Source organism: Centropristis striata, chromosome 18 (assembly GCF_030273125.1).
Source record: "Centropristis striata isolate RG_2023a ecotype Rhode Island chromosome 18, C.striata_1.0, whole genome shotgun sequence".
Classification (NCBI taxonomy): Eukaryota; Metazoa; Chordata; class Actinopteri; order Perciformes; family Serranidae; genus Centropristis; species Centropristis striata.
The window spans coordinates 29,072,365-29,091,953 of NC_081534.1; the positions used below are offsets into that span (position 1 = coordinate 29,072,365).

General features: G+C 37.4%; 2 protein-coding genes across 48 annotated transcripts; both read left to right on the top strand.

Annotated features, from left to right (window-relative positions):
- The first annotated feature begins 886 nt into the window (after positions 1-886).
- On the top strand, positions 887-11,035 carry LOC131991423 (mucin-4-like). 47 transcript variants are annotated; one of them, XM_059356834.1, is made up of 43 exons: positions 887-1,017; positions 1,086-1,139; positions 1,225-1,278; positions 1,371-1,418; positions 1,505-1,558; positions 1,740-1,793; positions 1,883-1,930; positions 2,289-2,342; positions 2,432-2,479; positions 2,557-2,610; positions 2,705-2,749; positions 2,834-2,887; positions 2,985-3,029; positions 3,116-3,169; positions 3,261-3,308; positions 3,386-3,439; positions 3,536-3,583; positions 3,667-3,720; positions 3,811-3,858; positions 3,951-4,004; positions 4,087-4,134; positions 4,216-4,269; positions 4,663-4,710; positions 4,797-4,850; positions 4,942-4,989; positions 5,074-5,127; positions 5,225-5,269; positions 5,358-5,411; positions 5,501-5,548; positions 5,648-5,701; positions 5,795-5,842; positions 5,924-5,977; positions 6,080-6,127; positions 6,213-6,266; positions 6,375-6,425; positions 6,498-6,545; positions 6,630-6,676; positions 7,376-7,445; positions 7,529-7,643; positions 8,405-8,577; positions 9,740-9,821; positions 10,723-10,844; positions 10,933-11,035. In XM_059356834.1, the coding sequence occupies exons 1-43, from the start codon at positions 984-986 to the stop codon at positions 10,950-10,952; spliced, it is 2,445 nt and encodes an 814-aa protein (XP_059212817.1). In that variant the 5' UTR covers positions 887-983; the 3' UTR covers positions 10,953-11,035. The 47 variants fall into 47 exon arrangements, with proteins under 47 accessions (XP_059212817.1, XP_059212818.1, XP_059212821.1 ...); XM_059356835.1 differs by lacking the exon at positions 4,216-4,269 and adding an exon at positions 4,509-4,562; XM_059356838.1 differs by lacking the exon at positions 5,648-5,701.
- A 3,705-nt stretch (positions 11,036-14,740) lies between these two features.
- Positions 14,741-18,982, top strand: ttll2 (tubulin tyrosine ligase-like family, member 2). Its single transcript, XM_059355839.1, has 3 exons — positions 14,741-14,962; positions 16,074-17,401; positions 18,635-18,982. The coding sequence occupies exons 1-3, from the start codon at positions 14,741-14,743 to the stop codon at positions 18,963-18,965; spliced, it is 1,881 nt and encodes a 626-aa protein (XP_059211822.1). The 3' UTR covers positions 18,966-18,982.
- Positions 18,983-19,589: the final 607 nt, after the last annotated feature.

Below are 19,589 nucleotides of genomic sequence, written 5' to 3' on the forward strand. Positions count from 1 at the left end.
CAATGCCCTTCTCTACTTTCATTTTCTCAAAATTTACCCATAAAAAGCTCCTTTTTGAAGGATTGCAGTATATTTTTAATACTCCAATCCAATATTTTTTAATTTATTTTTTAATTTCATGTCAGTGCTACAAAGTACAAACGTGACAAATAACACAAGACAGATGAGACAGACATTATCAATCTGAATATGGTACAGATTTGTTGTTGCTATAGTTAGTGGGAATTAAGGGATAAAATAATAAATTGAAAAAAGTCAAGTTTTTAAGCCAAGTTTTTAAGCCAAGTTCAGTAACAACAACAACAACAACAACAACAACAACAACAGTAAAACTACTTCTACTACTACTACTACTACTACTACTACAAACAATAATAATAATAATAAAGAAAAATAAATAAAAAATGTAATTTATATCTGCAATATTCACTGTGCAATGTTCCATATTCAACTTCTAACTCTCTCTAAATTGTGTATAATGTTTAAATTGTTAATACTTTTTATATTTATACTTGTTTAAATTGTAAATTGTTAATACAATGTTAAGTGTTTAATTGCTAATACTTTTCTAAATATTTCTAGTTAATACTTGTTGTTTACTATTTATTGTTATTTTGCTATCCACTTTGCTCCTGTAATTCTGGAAATTTCCCCGTTGTGGGACTAGTAAATTAAATCTTAATTCTTAAGAAGCGAATTACCTTTATTAGATAGAGGACAGTACAGGGTTGACAGGAAATATATGTGTACAGTTTAAAAAAAGGAGAATAAAAAGTGAAAAATATGCATAAATGTTCACATAAAGAAAGCGTATGTGCAAAATAACCCTGTAGCGCCCTCTGCAGGTCAGACTGGGTGTTAAAGCTGATAATCAGTGTGAAGTGATGACACCTGCTGAGGGGACTGATGGTTATTATCTCTGTCACACAGCCAGCAGGAACCTCACAACTCACAGCCTGTGTCTTTGTTTCAGCTGTTGCACCATGTGGCTTCTGGTCCTCATCTGCACCCTGACAGGTACAAACTAAAAAAATAAATTACATAATATTCTGCTACTCTATTATTCACTCTTTCTCGTCATGCAGCTGTTGATGGTGTCCCAGTACATCTGACTGAGGAGACTACTGGTCATGCAACAGGTCTGTATTTACTGGATTAACTTTTACTTTTGATAAAATGCTCAAATTATTAGATGGATTACCTGATTTCCACTTTTTTTTTTAGATAATGTTACAGTCACTTCTATGCTTGATGCACCGAAGCCAGACACTGCAGCAGGTAGACTGTCTGATGTTGTTTACATGCTACAACTTGCAAAAATAAATCAATCTAAAATGACTTGCTTCTAACTTAAGTTTGCTGTATTTCAGTTGGTGCCGTTCCTTTAAATGATACCCAGACCATGACTGCTGCAGCAGGTTGGTGCTCACTAGAGTGATATGCACATTTTTGCATTTGCCAAAATATACTTTTATATACTAATATTTATGTCAAATTTCCACAGGTAATGCTACAGTCCAGTCTATGCTTGATGCACCAAAGCCAGACACTGCAGAAGGTAGACTATCTGTATTTTATGCATGCTGAAAATGCAAAAATGAAACAAAATTACTTTTTTAATTGCCTCAATTTTAATAATAAATAAAATAATAATAAATCAATATTTTTGTGATATGCACACTTTTGCATTTGCTAAAATATACAACATATATTAATGAGAAATTCCCCAATTTCCACAGGTAATGCTACAGTCACTTCTATGCTTGACGCACCGAAGCCAGACACTGCAGAAGGTAGACTGTCTGTCATTTACATGCTACAACTTACAAAAACAAATCAATATAAAATGACTTGTTGCTAACTAAAATTTGCTGTATTTCAGTTGGTGCCGTTCCTTTAAATGACACCCAGAACATGACTCCTGCAGCAGGTTGGTGCTCACTAGACTTATTGGACACTGCATATGCTAAAATGTACAACATATTAATGACAAATTCCCTAATTTCCACAGGTAATGCTACAGTCCAGTCTATGCTTGATGCACCAAAGCCAGACATTGCAGAAGGTAGGCTGTCTGGCATTTACATGCCACAACTTACAAAAATAAATCTATATAATATGACTTGTTGCTAACTAAAGTTTGCTGTATTTCAGTTGGTGCCGTTCCCTTAAATGACACCCAGAACATGACTCCTGCTGCAGGTTGGTGCTCACTAGAGTGATATGCACACTTTTGCATTTGCCAAAATATACTTGTATATACTTATATTTATGTCAAATTTCCACAGGTAATGCTACAGTCCAGTCGATGCTTGATGCACCAAAGCCAGACACTGCAGAAGGTAGACTGTCTGTCATTTACATGCTACAACTTACAAAAATAAATCAATATAAAATGACTTGTTGCTAACTAAAATTTGCTGTATTTCAGTTAGTGCCGTTCCTTTAAATGACACCCAGAACATGACTCCTGCAGCAGGTTGGTGCTCACTAGAGTGATATGCACACTTTTGCATTTGCTAGAATATACAACATATTAATGACAAATTTCCACAGGTAATACTACAGTCCAGTCTATGCTTGATGCACCGAAGCCAGACACTGCACAAGGTAGACTATCTGTATTTTGTGCATGCTGAAAATGCAAAAATAACTTTACAAAATAACTTTTTTTAATTGCCTCAATTTATTCCCCTCCTTTTAGTTGGTGCCGTTCCTTTAAATGACACTGTGAGGACTCCTGCAGCAGGTTGGTGCTCACTAGAGTGATATCCACACTTTTGCATTTGCCAAAATATACTTATATTTATGTCAAATTCCCCAATTTCCACAGGTAATGTTACAGTCCAGTCTATGCTTGATGCACCGAAGCCAGACCCTGCAGAAGGTAGACTGTCTGGTTTATTCTATGCATGCTGAAATGCAGAAACTAATCAATATAATCTTTTTATTCTAATTGCCTAAATTTCTTCCCCTCTTATCAGTTAGTGTCGTTCCTTTAAATGACACTGTGAGGACTCCTGCAGCAGGTTGGTGCTCATTACAGTGATCTGCACACTTTTGCATTTGCCAAAATATACTTGTATATACTTATATTTATGTCAAATGTCCACAGGTAATGCTACAGTCCAGTCGATGCTTGATGCACCAAAGCCAGACACTGCAGAAGGTAGACTATCTGTATTTTATGCATGCTGAAAATGCAAAAATAAAACAAAATTACTTTTTGAAAGCCTAAATTTCTTTCCCTCTTTTATCAGTTAGTGCCATTCCTTTAAATGACACCCAGAACATGAGTGCTGCAGCAGGTTGGTGCTCACTAAAGTGATATGCACACTTTTGCATTTGCTAGAATATACAACATATTAATGACAAATTTCCACAGGTAATGCTACAGTCCAGTCTATGCTTGATGCACCGAAGCCAGACACTGCACAAGGTAGACTATCTGTATTTTGTGCATGCTGAAAATGCAAAAATAACTTTACAAAATAACTTTTTTTTTAATTGCCTCAATTTATTCCCCTCCTTTTAGTTGGTGCCGTTCCTTTAAATGACACCCAGAACATGACTCCTGCAGCAGGTTGGTGCTCACTAGAGTGAAATGCACATTTTTGCATTTGCCAAAATATACTTGTATATAATATTTATGTCAAATTTTTACAGGTAATGCTACAGTCCAGTCTATGCTTGATGCACCAAAGCCAGACACTGCAGAAGGTAGACTGTCTGTATTTTATGCATGCTGAAAATGCAAAAATTAAACAATTACTTTTTTAATTGCCTCAATTTATTCCCCTCTTTTTTCAGTTAGTGCTGTTCCTTTAAATGACACCCAGACCAGGACTCCTGCAGCAGGTTGGTGCTCACTAGACTAGACTGATTTGCACGCTTTTGCATTTGCTAAAATATACAACATATATTAATGAGAAATTCCCTAATTTCCATAGGTAACGCTACAGTCACTTCTATGCTTGATGCACCGAAGCCAGACACTGCAGCAGGTAGACTGTCTGTCATTTACGTGCCACAACTTACAAAAATAAATCAATATAAAATGACTTGCTAAATTTTGCTGTATTTCAGTTGGTGCCATTCCCTTTAATGACACCCAGAACATGAGTCCTGCAGCAGGTTGGTGCTCACTAGACTGATTGGACACTGCATATGCTAAAATATACAAGGTATTAATGACAAATTCCTTAATTTCCACAGGTAATGCTACAGTCCAGTCTATGCTTGATGCACCGAAACCAGACACTGCAGAAGGTAGACTGTCTGGTTTATTCTATGCATGCTGAAATGCAGAAACAAATCAATATAATATTATTTTTATTCTAATTGCCTATATTTCTTGCCCTCTTATCAGTTAGTGCCGTTCCTTTAAATGACACTGTGAGGACTCCTGCAGCCGGTTGGTGCTTATTACAGTGATCTGCACACTTTTGCATTTGCCAAAATATACTTGTATATACTTATATTTATGTCAAATTCCCTAATTTCCACAGGTAACGCTACAGTCCAGTCTATGCTTGATGCACCGAAGCCAGACCCTGCAGAAGGTAGACTGTCTGGTTTATTCTATGCATGCTGAAATGCAGAAACAAATCAATATAATATTATTTTTATTCTAATTGCCTATATTTCTTGCCCTCTTATCAGTTAGTGCCGTTCCTTTAAATGACACCCAGAACATGACTCCTGCAGCAGGTTGGTGCTCACTAGAATGAAATGCACACTTTGGCATTTGCCAAAATATACTTGTATATACTTATATTTATGTCAAATTTCCACAGGTAATGCTACAGTCCCGTCGATGCTTGATGCACCAAAACCAGACACTGCAAAAGGTAGACTATCTGTATTTTATGCATGCTGAAAATGCAAAAATAAAACAAAATTACTTTTTGAAAGCCTCAATTTCTTCCTCTCTTTCATCAGTTAGTGCCGTTCCTTTAAATGACACCCAGAACATGAGTCCTGCAGCAGGTTGGTGCTCACTAGAGTGATATGCACACTTTTGCATTTGCCAAAATATACTTATATTTATGTCAAATTCCCCAATTTCCACAGGTAATGCTACAGTCCAGTCTATGCTTGATGCACCGAAGCCAGACCCTGCAGAAGGTAGACTGTCTGGTTTATTCTATGCATGCTGAAATGCAGAAACTAATCAATATAATCTTTTTATTCTAATTGCCTCAATTTCTTCCCCTCTTATCAGTTAGTGTCGTTCCTTTAAATGACACTGTGAGGACTCCTGCAGCAGGTTGGTGCTCATTACAGTGATCTGCACACTTTTGCATTTGCCAAAATATACTTGTGTATATACTTATATTTATGTCAAATGTCCACAGGTAATGCTACAGTCCAGTCAATGCTTGATGCAACGAAGCCAGACACTGCAGAAGGTAGACTGTCTGTCATTTACGTGCCACAACTTGCAAAACTAAATCAATATAAAATGACTTGTTGCTAACTAAAATTTGCTGTATTTCAGTTGGTGCCATTCCCTTAAATGATACCCAGACCATGACTCCTGCAGCAGGTTGGTGCTCACTAGACTAGACTAGATTTGCACGCTTTCGCATTTGATAAAATATATATTATTAACATATATTAATGAGAAATTCCCTAATTTCCACAGGTAATGCTACAGTCCAGTCTATGCTTGATGCACCAAAGCCAGACACTGCAGAAGGTAGACTGTCTGGTTTATTCTATGCATGCTGAAAATGCAAAAATAAAACGATTACTTTTTTAATTGCCTCAATTTATTCCCCTCCTTTTTTAGTTGGTGCCATTCCTTTAAATGACACCCAGAACATGAGTCCTGCAGCAGGTTGGTGCTCACTAGACTAATTGGACACTGCATATGCTAAAATATACAACATATTAATGACAAATTTCATAATTTCCACAGGTAATGCTACAGTCCAGTCGATGCTTGATGCACCAAAGCCAGACACTGCACAAGGTAGACTGTCTGGTTTATTCTATGCATGCTGAAATGCAGAAACAAATCAATTTAATATTATTTTTATTCTAATTGCCTATATTTCTTCCCCTCTTTCATCAGTTGGTGCCGTTCCTTTAAATGATACCCAGAACATGAGTCCTGCAGCAGGTTGTTGCTCACTAGACTGATATGCACACTTTTGCATTTAATAAAATGTGCAACATATTTATGAGAAATTCCCTAATTTCCACAGGTAATGCTACAGTCCAGTCTATGCTTGATGCACCGAAACCAGACACTGCAGAAGGTAGACTGTCTGGTTTATTCTGTGCATGCTGGAATGCAGAAACGAATCAATATAATGTTATACATCTGTCATCATGTATAACATACGACTGTATTTCTCTATTTTTAGTTGGTGTCGTCCCTTTGAATGACACCCACAATGTGACGAGTGCTGCAGCAGGTTGGTGATTTTGGTTTTTAGGAATTTTAATTCAATGACGTGTTTGAAACGATGTGATTTAACTTTCCGTAGGAACTGCAATGCTTAAGCCCCAGACAGCCGAGGCAGAAACACTAGAAGGTAAAAGCTTGAATGTATCATGCAGTAGCAATATTGCTTGCTGCAATGGTAACAATGTTTTTTTGTTTATTTATCATGTTATAGAGCTTCAAGATGACATGATTGTCCAAGAGGGAGACATTTTGATGCCGGTAAGATGGGGAACTTTTTTTTTCTCTCTCTCACAAGCTGCACACATTTTACTCATTCATCATAAAATTTAATTTCTGAAATTTTTTCTAAAATGGAATTTATATAAACAAAGCTCCAAGTGTTATAAAATTTGGGTCTCCACATATTGAACTATTTCATATTTCCAGCCTCTCCTGTCCTCTCCCCTCTGCTCTGTGTAAACAGCCTCCCCCGTCCTCTCCCCTCTGCTCTGTGTAAACAGCCTCTCCTGTCCTCTCCTCTCTGCTCTGTGTAAACAGCCTCTCCTGTCCTCTCCTCTCTGCTCTGTGTAAACAGATTTTCAGTGAATATTTGTCACATGACCGTTGGTCTCAACAGAATCAATCATGTCTTCACAGTGTTTCTGAGGAGCAGAATTTAATGTTTTTAACAGGATCTGGATATTCTGAATTGTTTATTTTAGGCAGAGTTTTAAATGACGTGTAGAATAAAGTGATTCTGATAGAAATATCACCATTTTAAGCTTCATTTTGGTTACTACTTCTAACAAACTTTACTTTCATATCATCCATCCAAGGACTGTGGGGAAAGTTCACATTTTTATGATAATGCCTGTTTTTACAGTTTCTATGATAAACTGATAAACCAGGTGTTTAGGTAAGAGGAGCAATGCTGCTTTCAAAGTCCTGCATTTAAAGTAGAAGTGTGTAAATGTTCAGGAGGACAGGAACGCTGTGGAGACGCTGTGGGCCGACGCCACCGTCCCGTACTCCATCGGCTACGAGCTGGGTGAGCTGCTGCTGCTGTCCTAACACATCTAATGTGTGAGCAGAGTTGACAAAACTACAATCTAAATGTTTTTGTTCCAACAGCGGATCAGGAGTTTAACATCCTCAGTGCCTTCAGGATGATCTCAGACTTCACCTGCATTCGCTTCGTACCGCACACCACAGAGCTCAACTACCTGCAGTTTGTCCCCAGAAAAGGGTGAAAAACTCATTTTACTCGCTTATTTAGTCCTAATCAGTTTTTAGTCATGGAGCACTTTTCAAAACAGATGTTTTAGCAAATTAACTATTAAATTATTCGATTTTTATAGTAAAAAAGCTCTGGTAATGACAGATAATGTCTCTATAAAGATTTTACAGGGGATGGGATGGGCAACTTAAATGCTGGAGGGGCCACAATTTTTCATGGACACTACCACAGGGCCACATATAGGACTGTGCACTTAACCAGATATGATGAAACTGCAATTTTAAATGTTTACAGTGCAGTAACTTCACATATTTCATGCTCAAATGCATGTAGAACAGTATAAATATGAATACAAAAGGTTAGAAGCAAATACAAAATAACCACTTACTCTCAGTGCAAGAACAGCAGACCAACATTAATTACAAGAAGTCATTTTGTGCATTTTTACACTGCACTTTTAAGATTTCATGCTCAAATGCATGTAGTTGTACTGAGGGCCACTTCATGTGAGGGTGTGGGCCGTATGCGGCCCCCGGGCCTCCAGTTGCCCATCCCTGCTCTAGAACAAAACCACTGGGTTATTTATGATAATCAATAATCAATTGACGCCTGTTGTGTCTGAGGACACTATTCATATTTTTTTTTTAAAAATGCTTCTGAATCGTTTTTTAAAAATGTTACAATCATATCAGTTAGGTTGGGGGCAGACATTGGGCATATCTAAAAAAAAAATTTTGTGAATCAATTCTCTGTCTTGTTTGTCTCTGCAGCTGTGCGTCCTTTGTTGGTTGTCGAGGAGGAGCTCAGAAGTTGTACTACTCCCACACGTGTAGCGTTGGGAACCTTGCCCACGAGCTGATCCACGCTCTGGGGCTGCACCACGAACACACCCGGCAGGACAGAGACCAGTTCATCAGTGTGAAGTGGAACAACATCATACCAAGTAAACACCTCACTGACTGACACTAGCTGTATGAAAAACATCACCATGTAGAGCAGGGGGGGCAATTAGTTTTCCCAAGGGGCCACATGAGATACTGTAAAGGTTGCCGAGGGCCGTACCAATACACTCGACAATATTAATTTCATTGCTTTAAAAAAAAGCAGTAAATGATATAGTTTTGAGCTGCTACTGGTAGGAATACACTTTATGATACGACTGTTAATGTAGTAAAATCTCCCTTTTTCTAAACACAACATGCATTCAAACCACAAAAACGATGCAGAGCATGTATGCCATGCAGTAAAGCAGCAATTTATTAATTTTATGCAAAAAGCAATACGTGTTTTTTCAACAAGGTAACTGTTTTTTTGTGGTAACGCTTTTCTGTGCAGGTGCTTATGCACGCACATGCGTAAATCACCTTCAAAATAAAAGCACTGTGGTTGTATAGATTTCTACGTCAATATACAGGCAACAAAATACGACTCATATTTACGTTTTAAACTGTCCTCTGCTGCCATCTCGTGGACGTAGTAATGATCAACAGCAATCTACTTATTTTGACTAAAATATATTTATAAATCCAAATTTTTAACCAAAAAGTCACTTTACAGAGCTGACTGTCTATATTAAACCCCCCAGACAACAGCTAGTAAATGTAAACCCACTAAGCTTTACAAGATATTTTAACTATTTGTTTATGCAATCTTTGGTGTATTTGTCATTATAGACTCAAGTTGTATACATAAGTGTTTCAAATTAGATTTATTTAAGTAATAAAACAACTTCTACATAGAAGTCCTTCTCTTCTTAAGATGCATTTTTAAGAATTGGGCTGTTCTTCAAAGTGGAGCGCTGAGATCAAGCTGCAGGTAAAAACTCTCAGGATTGAGGAGACAAATATGCAGGAAATGGGGAAAGGCCCCAGCTGTCACCAAATAGTTTGTATATTCTTCAGACTGAAAAATGTGTTTGTTTTGGGGGCCGAAGTACTCTGCTCACTCAGCCCAGACACATTATGATTTAGGTTAAAGGCAACACAATGTGTAAGACGAGGTATTAAAAATATTCAGATGCAAAACTGACACACAAAAGTGCATTTTTTTTTTTCAAACTTGGCTGCACAAGAACAAGGTGTAATAATACTTTCTGATTTTTAAAGAGAGAAAAAATAACTTCAAGGTGCAGCATGGAAACACTCTGAACCTGCCGTACGACCTCGACTCCATCACACACTACGGACCGTGAGTCTTAAATCATCTTTTCTTAACTGAAATGTTGGTAACACTTTACAATGACCATCATTTATGAATGGTAAACAATTTATTAATGTTTAATAATCATTTATAAACTGTTTATAGGCCATTTAGAATGGTAAATACATATTTTTATTGTCTAACTAACCATTTACCAATGGCAAACAGATGACATATTATTGTAAGTTTATAGTTGCTTTACCATTAAAAAAAAACCAATTAATTATAATAGTTTTAGTTGCACTCATAACATTTTTAACACCATATTAAGTATGTTAATGATTTTGAAATGTCATACCTTTAAGAAATTGGTAGAAAACATTTAAAGATTACATATGTGGGTCGTTGACAAATAAGGGTTGGCAAGATGTCAAATGGTGTAATCACAAAAAAATGATAAATATTAAATGCTTCATCCACATACATTGTATTTAAGTGGACTTATACATATAATTACTTCATTTTAAAAAACATCAAGTGAAATCTTTTGTTTGTTTAGTATTTCTACATTTACACATTTCGTCAATATTGAGCATATTCTAAATACAACCATTTTATTCAAAAGTTTTGACCAATGATATAAAAATGTATTATAAACCATAGTGTTGCAATGTAAACGTGGATTGTATTTTTTCTCATTTTAGTTCACATTTATTTCCCTGTATATAATCAGATTTTTATGGGGGAAAAATACTGGTTACACCAACTGACACTGCGTTAGATCACGTCATTGACCCATGTACAGCACTTTATAAATGGTTAATAATTGGTCTATAAACATTACTTAGATGGCTATTTTAAAGTGTTACCAAAATGTTTATTTTCTCCTGGATAGCTTAAATTTGAATTGTTTATTACTGACATGAAATCTACTTGTGTTGTGCTGCAGGTATTTCTTCAGTGTGGATGGCAGTGAGACGATGGTGTCTAAGTACAGCGGAGCTCACATCGGTCAGAGGACACACCTGAGCCAGCTGGACATCCAGAGAATCAACAGACTCTACCACTGTGGTAACAACTCTCTCATACGTCTCTATGCTGCTGTTTGTTCTAACAAAACAGGAAGTATTAAAAAAATGACACCCATTTCTTTTTTCAGCCGAGCGGATGAGAGGGTGAAATGGACGAGTGAGTGAAATCAGTGAGCGGGCTCGCTGCATCCAGCTTCTGCTGTGAGATTTAATAAAAATGATAAAAATCCAGCTCTGTTTGTTCTTTTAAGTCTGTAATACACAAAGGTAAGAATGTACTGCTCCATACAGACTTTTTTTTCTTTTCTCACTTTAAAACAAGTTTCTCTGATTTCTTGGACAAAAGTGTCTACTTCAAAAAAAAAATGCCATTAAATTATATATTCTCCTCTTTCACTGTTAGATTTTTAGCCAACCTAAGTCCTGGTCATAACTGCTAAATATTCATTTTCAGCGTTTGAACCCTTTAAATACCAGTGTTTACCGTATTATCAAAATAAACATTGAATTTAAAAAAAAAAAAATACATTAATTGCTAAGGGGATTTTTTTTTTTTTTTTCAGACGAGGATAAGTCAATGATCAGCAACAACAGATTTTCATGCATTCCATCAAATACCACAGAGCTCCATAATACAGTAATAATCACAGAATCTAGGAAATTGGCTTGTTTTTGCCCCTTAGGCAAACCTGAGAAAATGGCTCCACCTGGTGGAAAACTGTAAAAACTACCATTTCTAAAGTCTGGGCTTTAGATTAAAAGCCTGATGCCAAACAAATGATTTTATGTTGTAATGACTGTGGGATCAAACATTTTGTTTGAATGGGTTTCAATGAGGGCATATTTGTTTTTTAATGGTCTGTTTTTGGCTCCAAAATAAAAAGTTAAAAGCAGAGTAGAAGTAGAATGGGCTCTAATTGAATTGCTGGACAGCATCACATTCAATCATGTCTGTAAACAAGAAGAACCAAAATATAACAGCTCTCAAAAAAATGCCACTTTAAGCTATTAATACATTTTACAACAAATTACTACTTTAACAATGTCAACAAAATTTAAGCATTAGAAATTTTGTAAAGATGGAACTTATAGTAAATTATAGGCTGTAGAGTGTATTTTAACCCAAGCAGATAGTATGCAAATCTTAAAAAGACACATTTTTGTACCTTTTAGCATTCTTGTTATACTCTTTGGCATTATTATACACAACCCTGATTCTACAGAAGTACAGACGCTGTGTAAAATGTAAAGAATGCATTGAATTCCGAGTGCGTATTGACAAAAAACTTTGTTCAATTGAAAATGACCTGCAAATCATGGCAAACATAAGTTTCAGACAGCGTCCCAACTTTTTGGGAATTGATTGAGAATTGTATTTCGAACATGTAAAAGTCAACAAAAACACTAAAATAAGATAAAATAAAAGTGAAATGAAAATAAATATACAATGAAAGAAAAAAAAAAAGAACAGGTTAGTTGTTCATTTCTCTTAACAGATTAACTTAAATCATACATGTTCAAAAGGGAGTAGGAAGAAGTCTAAACTTATAAATTCCTACCCCTTCTCCTCTGCTTATTATATTATTAATACTATTACTGATATAACTAAGAATAAGAGTTGTACTTTTCCTGTGATGGGAGCGTTGTATAAAAGAGTTTATGGTCTCTGTGATAACAGCAGGAACACAACGACAACACAGAGCAACAATACACTCATTCATCTGGCAACCATTGTCCTGTACAATAAGCAGCTCCTGTACAGGAACCTGTCTGACAGACGACCTGCAGAGTGTGTGTGTGTGTGTGTGTGTAGGAGGAGCTAAGAGTACAGAGTCTGCTGTACACCTGCAAGACTCTGACCAGCTGCTCCTCATTTACCTGACAGAGAGGACAGAAGACTGATGTGCAGTCAGCACTCCAAGGTAAGACACACAGCTTGTGAGTTGTAAGTTTATGATTTACATATTCTATTTTATTGTACTTGTTTGAGTGTTTTCCTTATAAATGAATCCTTTCTGGTGTGAAAAGCCTCAAAAATGACATGCAAACCATTATTTTCTTGCATTTTATCTGCAGATATTTACGTTTGCTACATTATTTCCTGCATCAGTGTTTTTCAGCCTATTAAGAAGTCCATATTAAAGAAAAATATCTATTTAGCCTTGATTTAGTCCTAATAAATGAGCTCCTGGTGCTCCTTTTTAATGTATATTGTATTATGTTTTTATGTAAATGTGTCTGGATGTGTTTTACCTTTTTAATTGCAGAAACAATCTGTCGTTTTGCATGCAAAAAGCAGTCAAAAGTATTTTCTTTTTTATTTAATTCAATAGTTATGTGCATTTATTAAGCTTAATCATTCTGAAATGCAGCACTTATTTTGTCCTTGAAGTCACAAAGTTCAGCAGATGTAATTAGTCTGTTAGAGAGCCGGCACACTGCAGCTCCAGTAGTTAAAGTGTCAGGTTTGTTTGGGCTTCTCAGATTTAACGTGTAAATGCTTCGGCTCTCACACAAACAAGGTGCTGTGAGACGAGCCAGAGGAGGAACTGTAAACTGTATATTTGTGATTATTCCCATTTCTTGACATTTTGAGACATTGACCCCATTAAAAATATGCAGAATAAGCTGTTAGCTGCCCCTGTTTGCAATCTATTCATGGATTTACAAACAACTTTCACTGGATTAATTCTATACTGCAGAAAAACTTGAATGTTTTTTGAAAACTTGAACTTAAAATGTGATTATTCTAAGGGAAATTCAAAAATGCCTATGATTATTTTTTTAAAGGATTTCTGGACATTTTACACAGTTATATTATTCCCATTTGAAAAGGATTTATTTCTCTCAGGTACTCTCTTTAGAACAGGGGTCTCAAACTCAAATTACCTGGGGGCCACTGGAGGCAGTATCAAAATGACCAAAAAAAGACATCAAATTACTACAAAAAGACTCAAAATTACCAAAAAGACACAAAATTACCAAAAAAGACACAAAATTACCAAAAAAAGACATCAAATTACTACAAAAAGACTCAAAATTACCAAAAAAGACACAAAATGACCAAAAAAGACACAAAATGACCAAAAAAAGACACAAAATGACTGAAGAAACACAGAATTACAAAAAAAAGACACAAAATTACCCCAAAAAATAATTAAAGGGACCTTCCACACACAACACGGTAAAGCTATTCATATAAAACTCACATTAAACTTTCATATCAAGGTGGGGGCCACAAAATATTGTCACGAGTTTGAGACCCATGCTTTAGAGCCTCTGCTTTGCAGTCTATTTTTGTTCACATTTTGAGACATTGGCACCATTAAAAGTATGCAAATTAGCTATTAGCTGCTCATATTTGCAATTTACCTATGAATACACAGACAGCTATTACTGGATATATTTGATACTTAAGAAAACTTAATAATATTGTTACTCTAAAGCAGGTTCTGAAGTGGCTTTTTTGTATGATGATTTCTAAGCAGATTTATGGACGTTTCAGAGATAATTATAGTTTCGGGAAGTGTAAGTCACACTGAATTATTCATATATAATATTATTATATATATTTATTGGGCCAAGACAATTTTAACAGCACCAATAGGTACCGGTATTGTCTTTAGAGTTTTGTCTTTGGCATATTAGCATTGTCCCAAACACTGGATTGATTCCATCTTTCATAACTTAAAATTGTGGTTATTCTCAGGCAGGTTCTGAATTGCTTTATTCTATCATGAAGCGGATTTATAAAAGTTCCGCACATAATTATATTTTTTAGTCACACTGAGTTATATTAATGTGTTTAAATGTCTGAGTGTTACCATTTAGCTGAGAAGCAGTGTGATTTTTTGACTCAGATTGCAGTAACTGATATATATCCAAGCTTCTCCTCTGTATATATATGTGTGCTGTATGTTTAGTTTAGGATGCTGCATGGCTGCCTCCCTGGTGTTCAGACTACATGACAGAGGGCCGGAGGTGGTGAGGGAGGTGCTGCTGGAGCGAGGATGGGAGGAATATGACGGGGAGGAACAGGAGGAGGAGGACTGGAACCTGTACTGGCGGGGCTCCGCGTTTCGCAGCTCTGAGTACCACAACCTGCTGCCATGGCAACGGCTCAACCACCACCCCAAAACTGTTGGAATCACACGCAAGGTGAAGACAAACACTTTTACAGTAATGAAGAGAGTTTCTGGTGCTGTTCAGTAGAAACCAAAATCATCTGACTGTTTCTACTTTTTCTTTGTTTGATGGTGGAGAGTAAAGCTATATAGTTTCCACTTTTCTGTACAATTTCATCTTTAACACTTTCATTAGTTCGGTGTGCTGCGAATGGTATCAGCAAGATCTTTCTAAAGCACTTCATTTTGAATGCATTCACTCGTCTTTCAGTATCTGCATCCAATGTCCATGATTCACAACCATATGTTATAGTTGATAACACAATGGCCATCATAAACCATATCTTTGTCTTGGTTGTGATAGTTTTACTTTTCCTAGACTACCAAACCAAAAAAGTTCCCTCTAAAACAGGAATTCCCAAAGTGTGGTGCCGCTAGGGGGTGCTCGAGATGAAAAATGTAATGTCTGATAATTACACAATTACATTTTTTCCCCACACACAATAAATATGCATAAATAAACATTTCCTTTGTAAAATCCATCCAACCATCCATTCTCGTCCGCTTATCCGGGGCCGGGTCGCGGGGGCAGCAGGCTAAGCAGGGCATTCCAGGCGCCCCTCTAATGCAGGCTATTCAAAATGCACTTCATCTTAAAATGAAGCGTAGAAGAAGTTACCTTCTTCCATTTTTCCAGCCTGTGTTATGATGACGGGGTTGTGTTAGCTCCACGGTCATTTAAACTTGCTGCAATTTTTGTTCACACGGCTCAAAATATTATAACATTTTCCCAACTTATCTGCTTTCTACCTCTGATCCTGAGCCTGTCATCATCCTCTTTGTTCTTAAAAGTGGAAGCTAGCGCATAATTTTATTGCATTATATTGAAACTGTGTTTCAGATTAATTCAAATGCGAGAGCACATTGTTGTGATGGTGATTATTTTATTATATGTGTGTTCTGGTCATTTGAGCATGATTAAACGTGCAGCATTTAATATGGCTATAAAAAAGCTTATTGCATTTTTTTGAAGGTGTGGGGGATTGGGGGTGCGTCAACCCAGTTGGGACGTAGAAGGGGGTACGCGGCTAAAAAAGTTTGGGAGCCGCTGCTCTAAAAGAATGATTTGTCTCTTCTTTTGGCAGGACTGCTTGGCGCGCAACCTGAGGAGAATGAGAGCCACGTTTGGTTCGTCTCTGTACGACTTCAGCCCCAACGCCTTCATCCTCCCCAACGACTACACCCGCTTCCTGTCCGAGTACAACAAACTGCGTGCGACCCGAGGCCCGTCGGTCTACTGGATATGCAAGCCTGTGGATCTCTCCAGAGGCCGAGGGATCTTCATCTTCCAGGACATCAAGGATCTAGTGTACGACTGCTCCGTCATCGTGCAGCGCTACATCAGCGACCCTCTGTTGGTGTCCGGCTACAAGTTCGACCTGAGGATCTACGTGTGCGTGAAGAGCTTCCACCCCCTGACCGTCTACGTTCACCAGGAAGGTCTGGTGCGTTTCTCCACCGAGAAGTACAACCTGTCGTCTCTGCGCAACCTGTTCGCCCACCTCACCAACACCAGCATCAACAAGTTCGGCCCTTTCTACAAGACGGAGAAGGAGCGAGTGGGCCAAGGGTGCAAGTGGACCATGAGCAAGTTCAGGCATTTCCTCCACAGCCAAGACGTCAACCAGCTTCTCCTGTGGCAGAGGATCAGCAGCATCGTCACGCTGACCCTCCTCACCATCGCCCCGTCCGTCCCGTCTTGTCCCAACTGCGTGGAGCTGTTCGGCTTCGACATCCTCATCGACGCCATGTTTAAACCCTGGCTGCTGGAGGTCAACTACAGCCCCGCGCTGACTCTGGACTGCCAGGCGGATATCACGGTGAAGAAAGAGCTAATCGGCGATCTGATCGATTTGATGAACTACACGTTGGTTGACAGCTTGAGAGAGAGAGCCTATCAGAGACAGCCTTGTTTCCACCCTTCTCACGTTCCTGCGCTCTCAAAGTTCAAAGAAACCAAATCTCAGAAGCAGAGAAGCGGCAGCCAGTCGTCACAGACGCTCCCTCTGATACAAACTCATCGCCCGGTTGCAAAGATGAACCAAAGACGCTCCAGGCAGCATGCTTTGGTAGCCAACTACCAAAACCACTTTCCCCCGGTTGACTTAAACAAGATCTATGCATCCAGGGGCAGAAGAGTCAATAAAACCCTCACAGACCAGACCCTGAACCTGATACTCGGCCCGCATTCAAGGACGAACGTGTCAGCGGTGAGCAGACAGACGTGTCCGGCTCTCGCACCGCGGCTGATGGACAACAGGAGTCTTCACGTGTCTGAGGTTACACGCCGTGACGACACTGAAACAGAAGCTGAGGTGGAGCTGGAGGCAGAGACAGACGTTTCCTCTTCGATACGTGATATCCAGCTCGGGGGGCTGGGGTTCAGACGATCCAAGCTCCCAGACATTTACAGGTAAAGATACAGTGCTGCTGTATCTGTTGGACGTACAAAAACAAAAAAACAAAACAACCCAACAAAAAAACCCAACAACAATGCATTTCTTCATATAGAATGTGGGTTATACTGTTTGAATGCACTAACTCGGGGAAGATCTTCACCTTATTTTAATCAAGTTTTCATGAATGTATTAAAATCAATCAATTTGTCACATGGAATTATACAAACATACAAACCATCAGTTCATTCAATTTGTGCCTCAGAAATTATAGAATTACTTCAAATGTAATTTTACTTCGTGTTATTAGTAGTAATATATGTGTAGATGTGATCATTTCTATTACATTATTCTTGGTTTCAGTGATATCTTACAGTTTCTCGTGACTTAAAGACAAAGTTTTGAGCATCATGTCAACATGTTAATTCCTGTTATGCAGCAACATTTCTGTCCCTATAAATTACCATCTCATATTTTCTTTACAATGTGTCACATATTCATAAAAATATACACATCACAACATTATCAAATAAATATAGACAATTAAAATCCTTTTTTTAAACTTATTTTTCTTTTACTTTCATTCATTTTACCGTGTCCACCCAAGTAATAAACAGCAAGAACTATAAACCATAAAATTAATAAAATATGATTATAATGTATGTATTTAATATTTATATTAATATTTCAAGTTAGTTGTTTTTATAGGCCATGATCACATTTCCTGATTGTCTATATATTAGGAAGAACTGTATTTTTTAAATATGTGTATATATATGAATTTCTTTTTTTTTTTTTTACCATTTTCATAACCTACTGTGTGCTACTGAAGCTATAACTTTTAAGTTAGTTATTTTTTACCTTTCAAACTAAAGGAAAATTCTACTGCGACCATTTTTAGAAAGTGACAATGTTTTGAAGAGAGAAATAATATATAATAATAAAATAAAAAAGCTTGCTGCACACCAAATATCAGCCATAGAACTACTTTTTACATGCATTTAATGATTTTGTAGGAAGAAAAAAAAGCTAAATTCGCCCCAATACAAAACAATATAAAATAAAATAAAAAATTTTAAGAAATAAAAAAGTTTTGAGGTGTTGCTAAGTGTTGCTGCATAACAATAATGACCCAAAAAAACTACAGTTTATAGCTTAAAATTACAACAAACAGAAAAAAGTAACCCAGATTGAGAGCATCCATTTCTAAACGTTTATTTAACTTAACAAATGTTGTGATTGTTCCACAGTGGGAGTCTCAGACCAGTGAAGATCCCTCTGGACAGAATCACAGCACTGAACAGACAACATGTTCCTCCAATCAGAGTCGGGGATTTCATACGGACATTCCCGTTTAACGCAGCAACTCTGAGAGCTTCACAGCACAAACTGGATGTAAAGATCATCATACAGGAGCTGAACAGGCTCACGGCTCAGCTGGCCTCATCAGGGAAGAAGAGGAGGAGGAGAGAAGAGGAGGAGGAGGTGAAGAAGGAGACAGATGGTGAAGAAGACTTTGATTCACTGTTGTGGGGGCCAAAGGATCCTCCACTGCTCAACCAGTGCTTCAAACCAACGTAGAGTGATGTTTCTTTAGATTTTAGATCAGAAGAAACAACACATGATCTCTTCTGTACGCCAAAGGATTTTCAGAGAAACATTTTCTGCAGAAACTTGCAGGTAAATTCACCTTTTTTGTTCACAAATAAGACAAAAAGATGCACAGGGTGAAATGCACCAATAACTCAGCTGCAAAGCAACTCATGTCTTGGTGCTTGTTAGGACGCAATCTTTGTCATTCTGCACAGAATGTACTTGTGTCGCCACTGACCACTTGAGTAAGATGTCAGATGTCGACAGGCTGAACAAGCTGACCACACTGAAGCAATATGTTACAGCTGACACGTACTTGAACACGTAAGCACAACGTTAAGCAACCTTCAATGTACCAAAATAACTGGCACCGTGCCACGAAGAAGTTTCCGTCTCTGTAATTTTTCATACATTCTGCTGCGTGAGGGATTAATCCAAGTCGTGTGCATTAAATAACACGCATTGAACTCTTCCACCATATCCTCCTTTCAACCACATCTAGCATCATATCAGTGCTCCTGTTCTACTTATACATATATAAAATGTACATATTTAAATGTAATAATGTGCAAACATTTGATGCAAAATTGTCCCTTTCTATGCACAAGAACC

Bases quoted from the DNA above. Each gene is read 5' to 3' on its own strand.
- LOC131991423 (XM_059356834.1), top strand. From the start codon at position 984: ATGTGGCTTCTGGTCCTCATCTGCACCCTGACAG. The intron at 1,140-1,224 runs GTCTGTATTTAC...TTTTTTTTTTAG, and splicing joins GACTACTGGTCATGCAACAG to ATAATGTTACAGTCACTTCT. The intron at 4,270-4,662 runs GTAGACTGTCTG...CCCTCTTATCAG, and splicing joins GAAACCAGACACTGCAGAAG to TTAGTGCCGTTCCTTTAAAT.
- ttll2 (XM_059355839.1), top strand. From the start codon at position 14,741: ATGGCTGCCTCCCTGGTGTTCAGACTACATGACAGAGGGCCGGAGGTG. The intron at 14,963-16,073 runs GTGAAGACAAAC...TTCTTTTGGCAG, and splicing joins CTGTTGGAATCACACGCAAG to GACTGCTTGGCGCGCAACCT. The intron at 17,402-18,634 runs GTAAAGATACAG...ATTGTTCCACAG, and splicing joins AAGCTCCCAGACATTTACAG to TGGGAGTCTCAGACCAGTGA.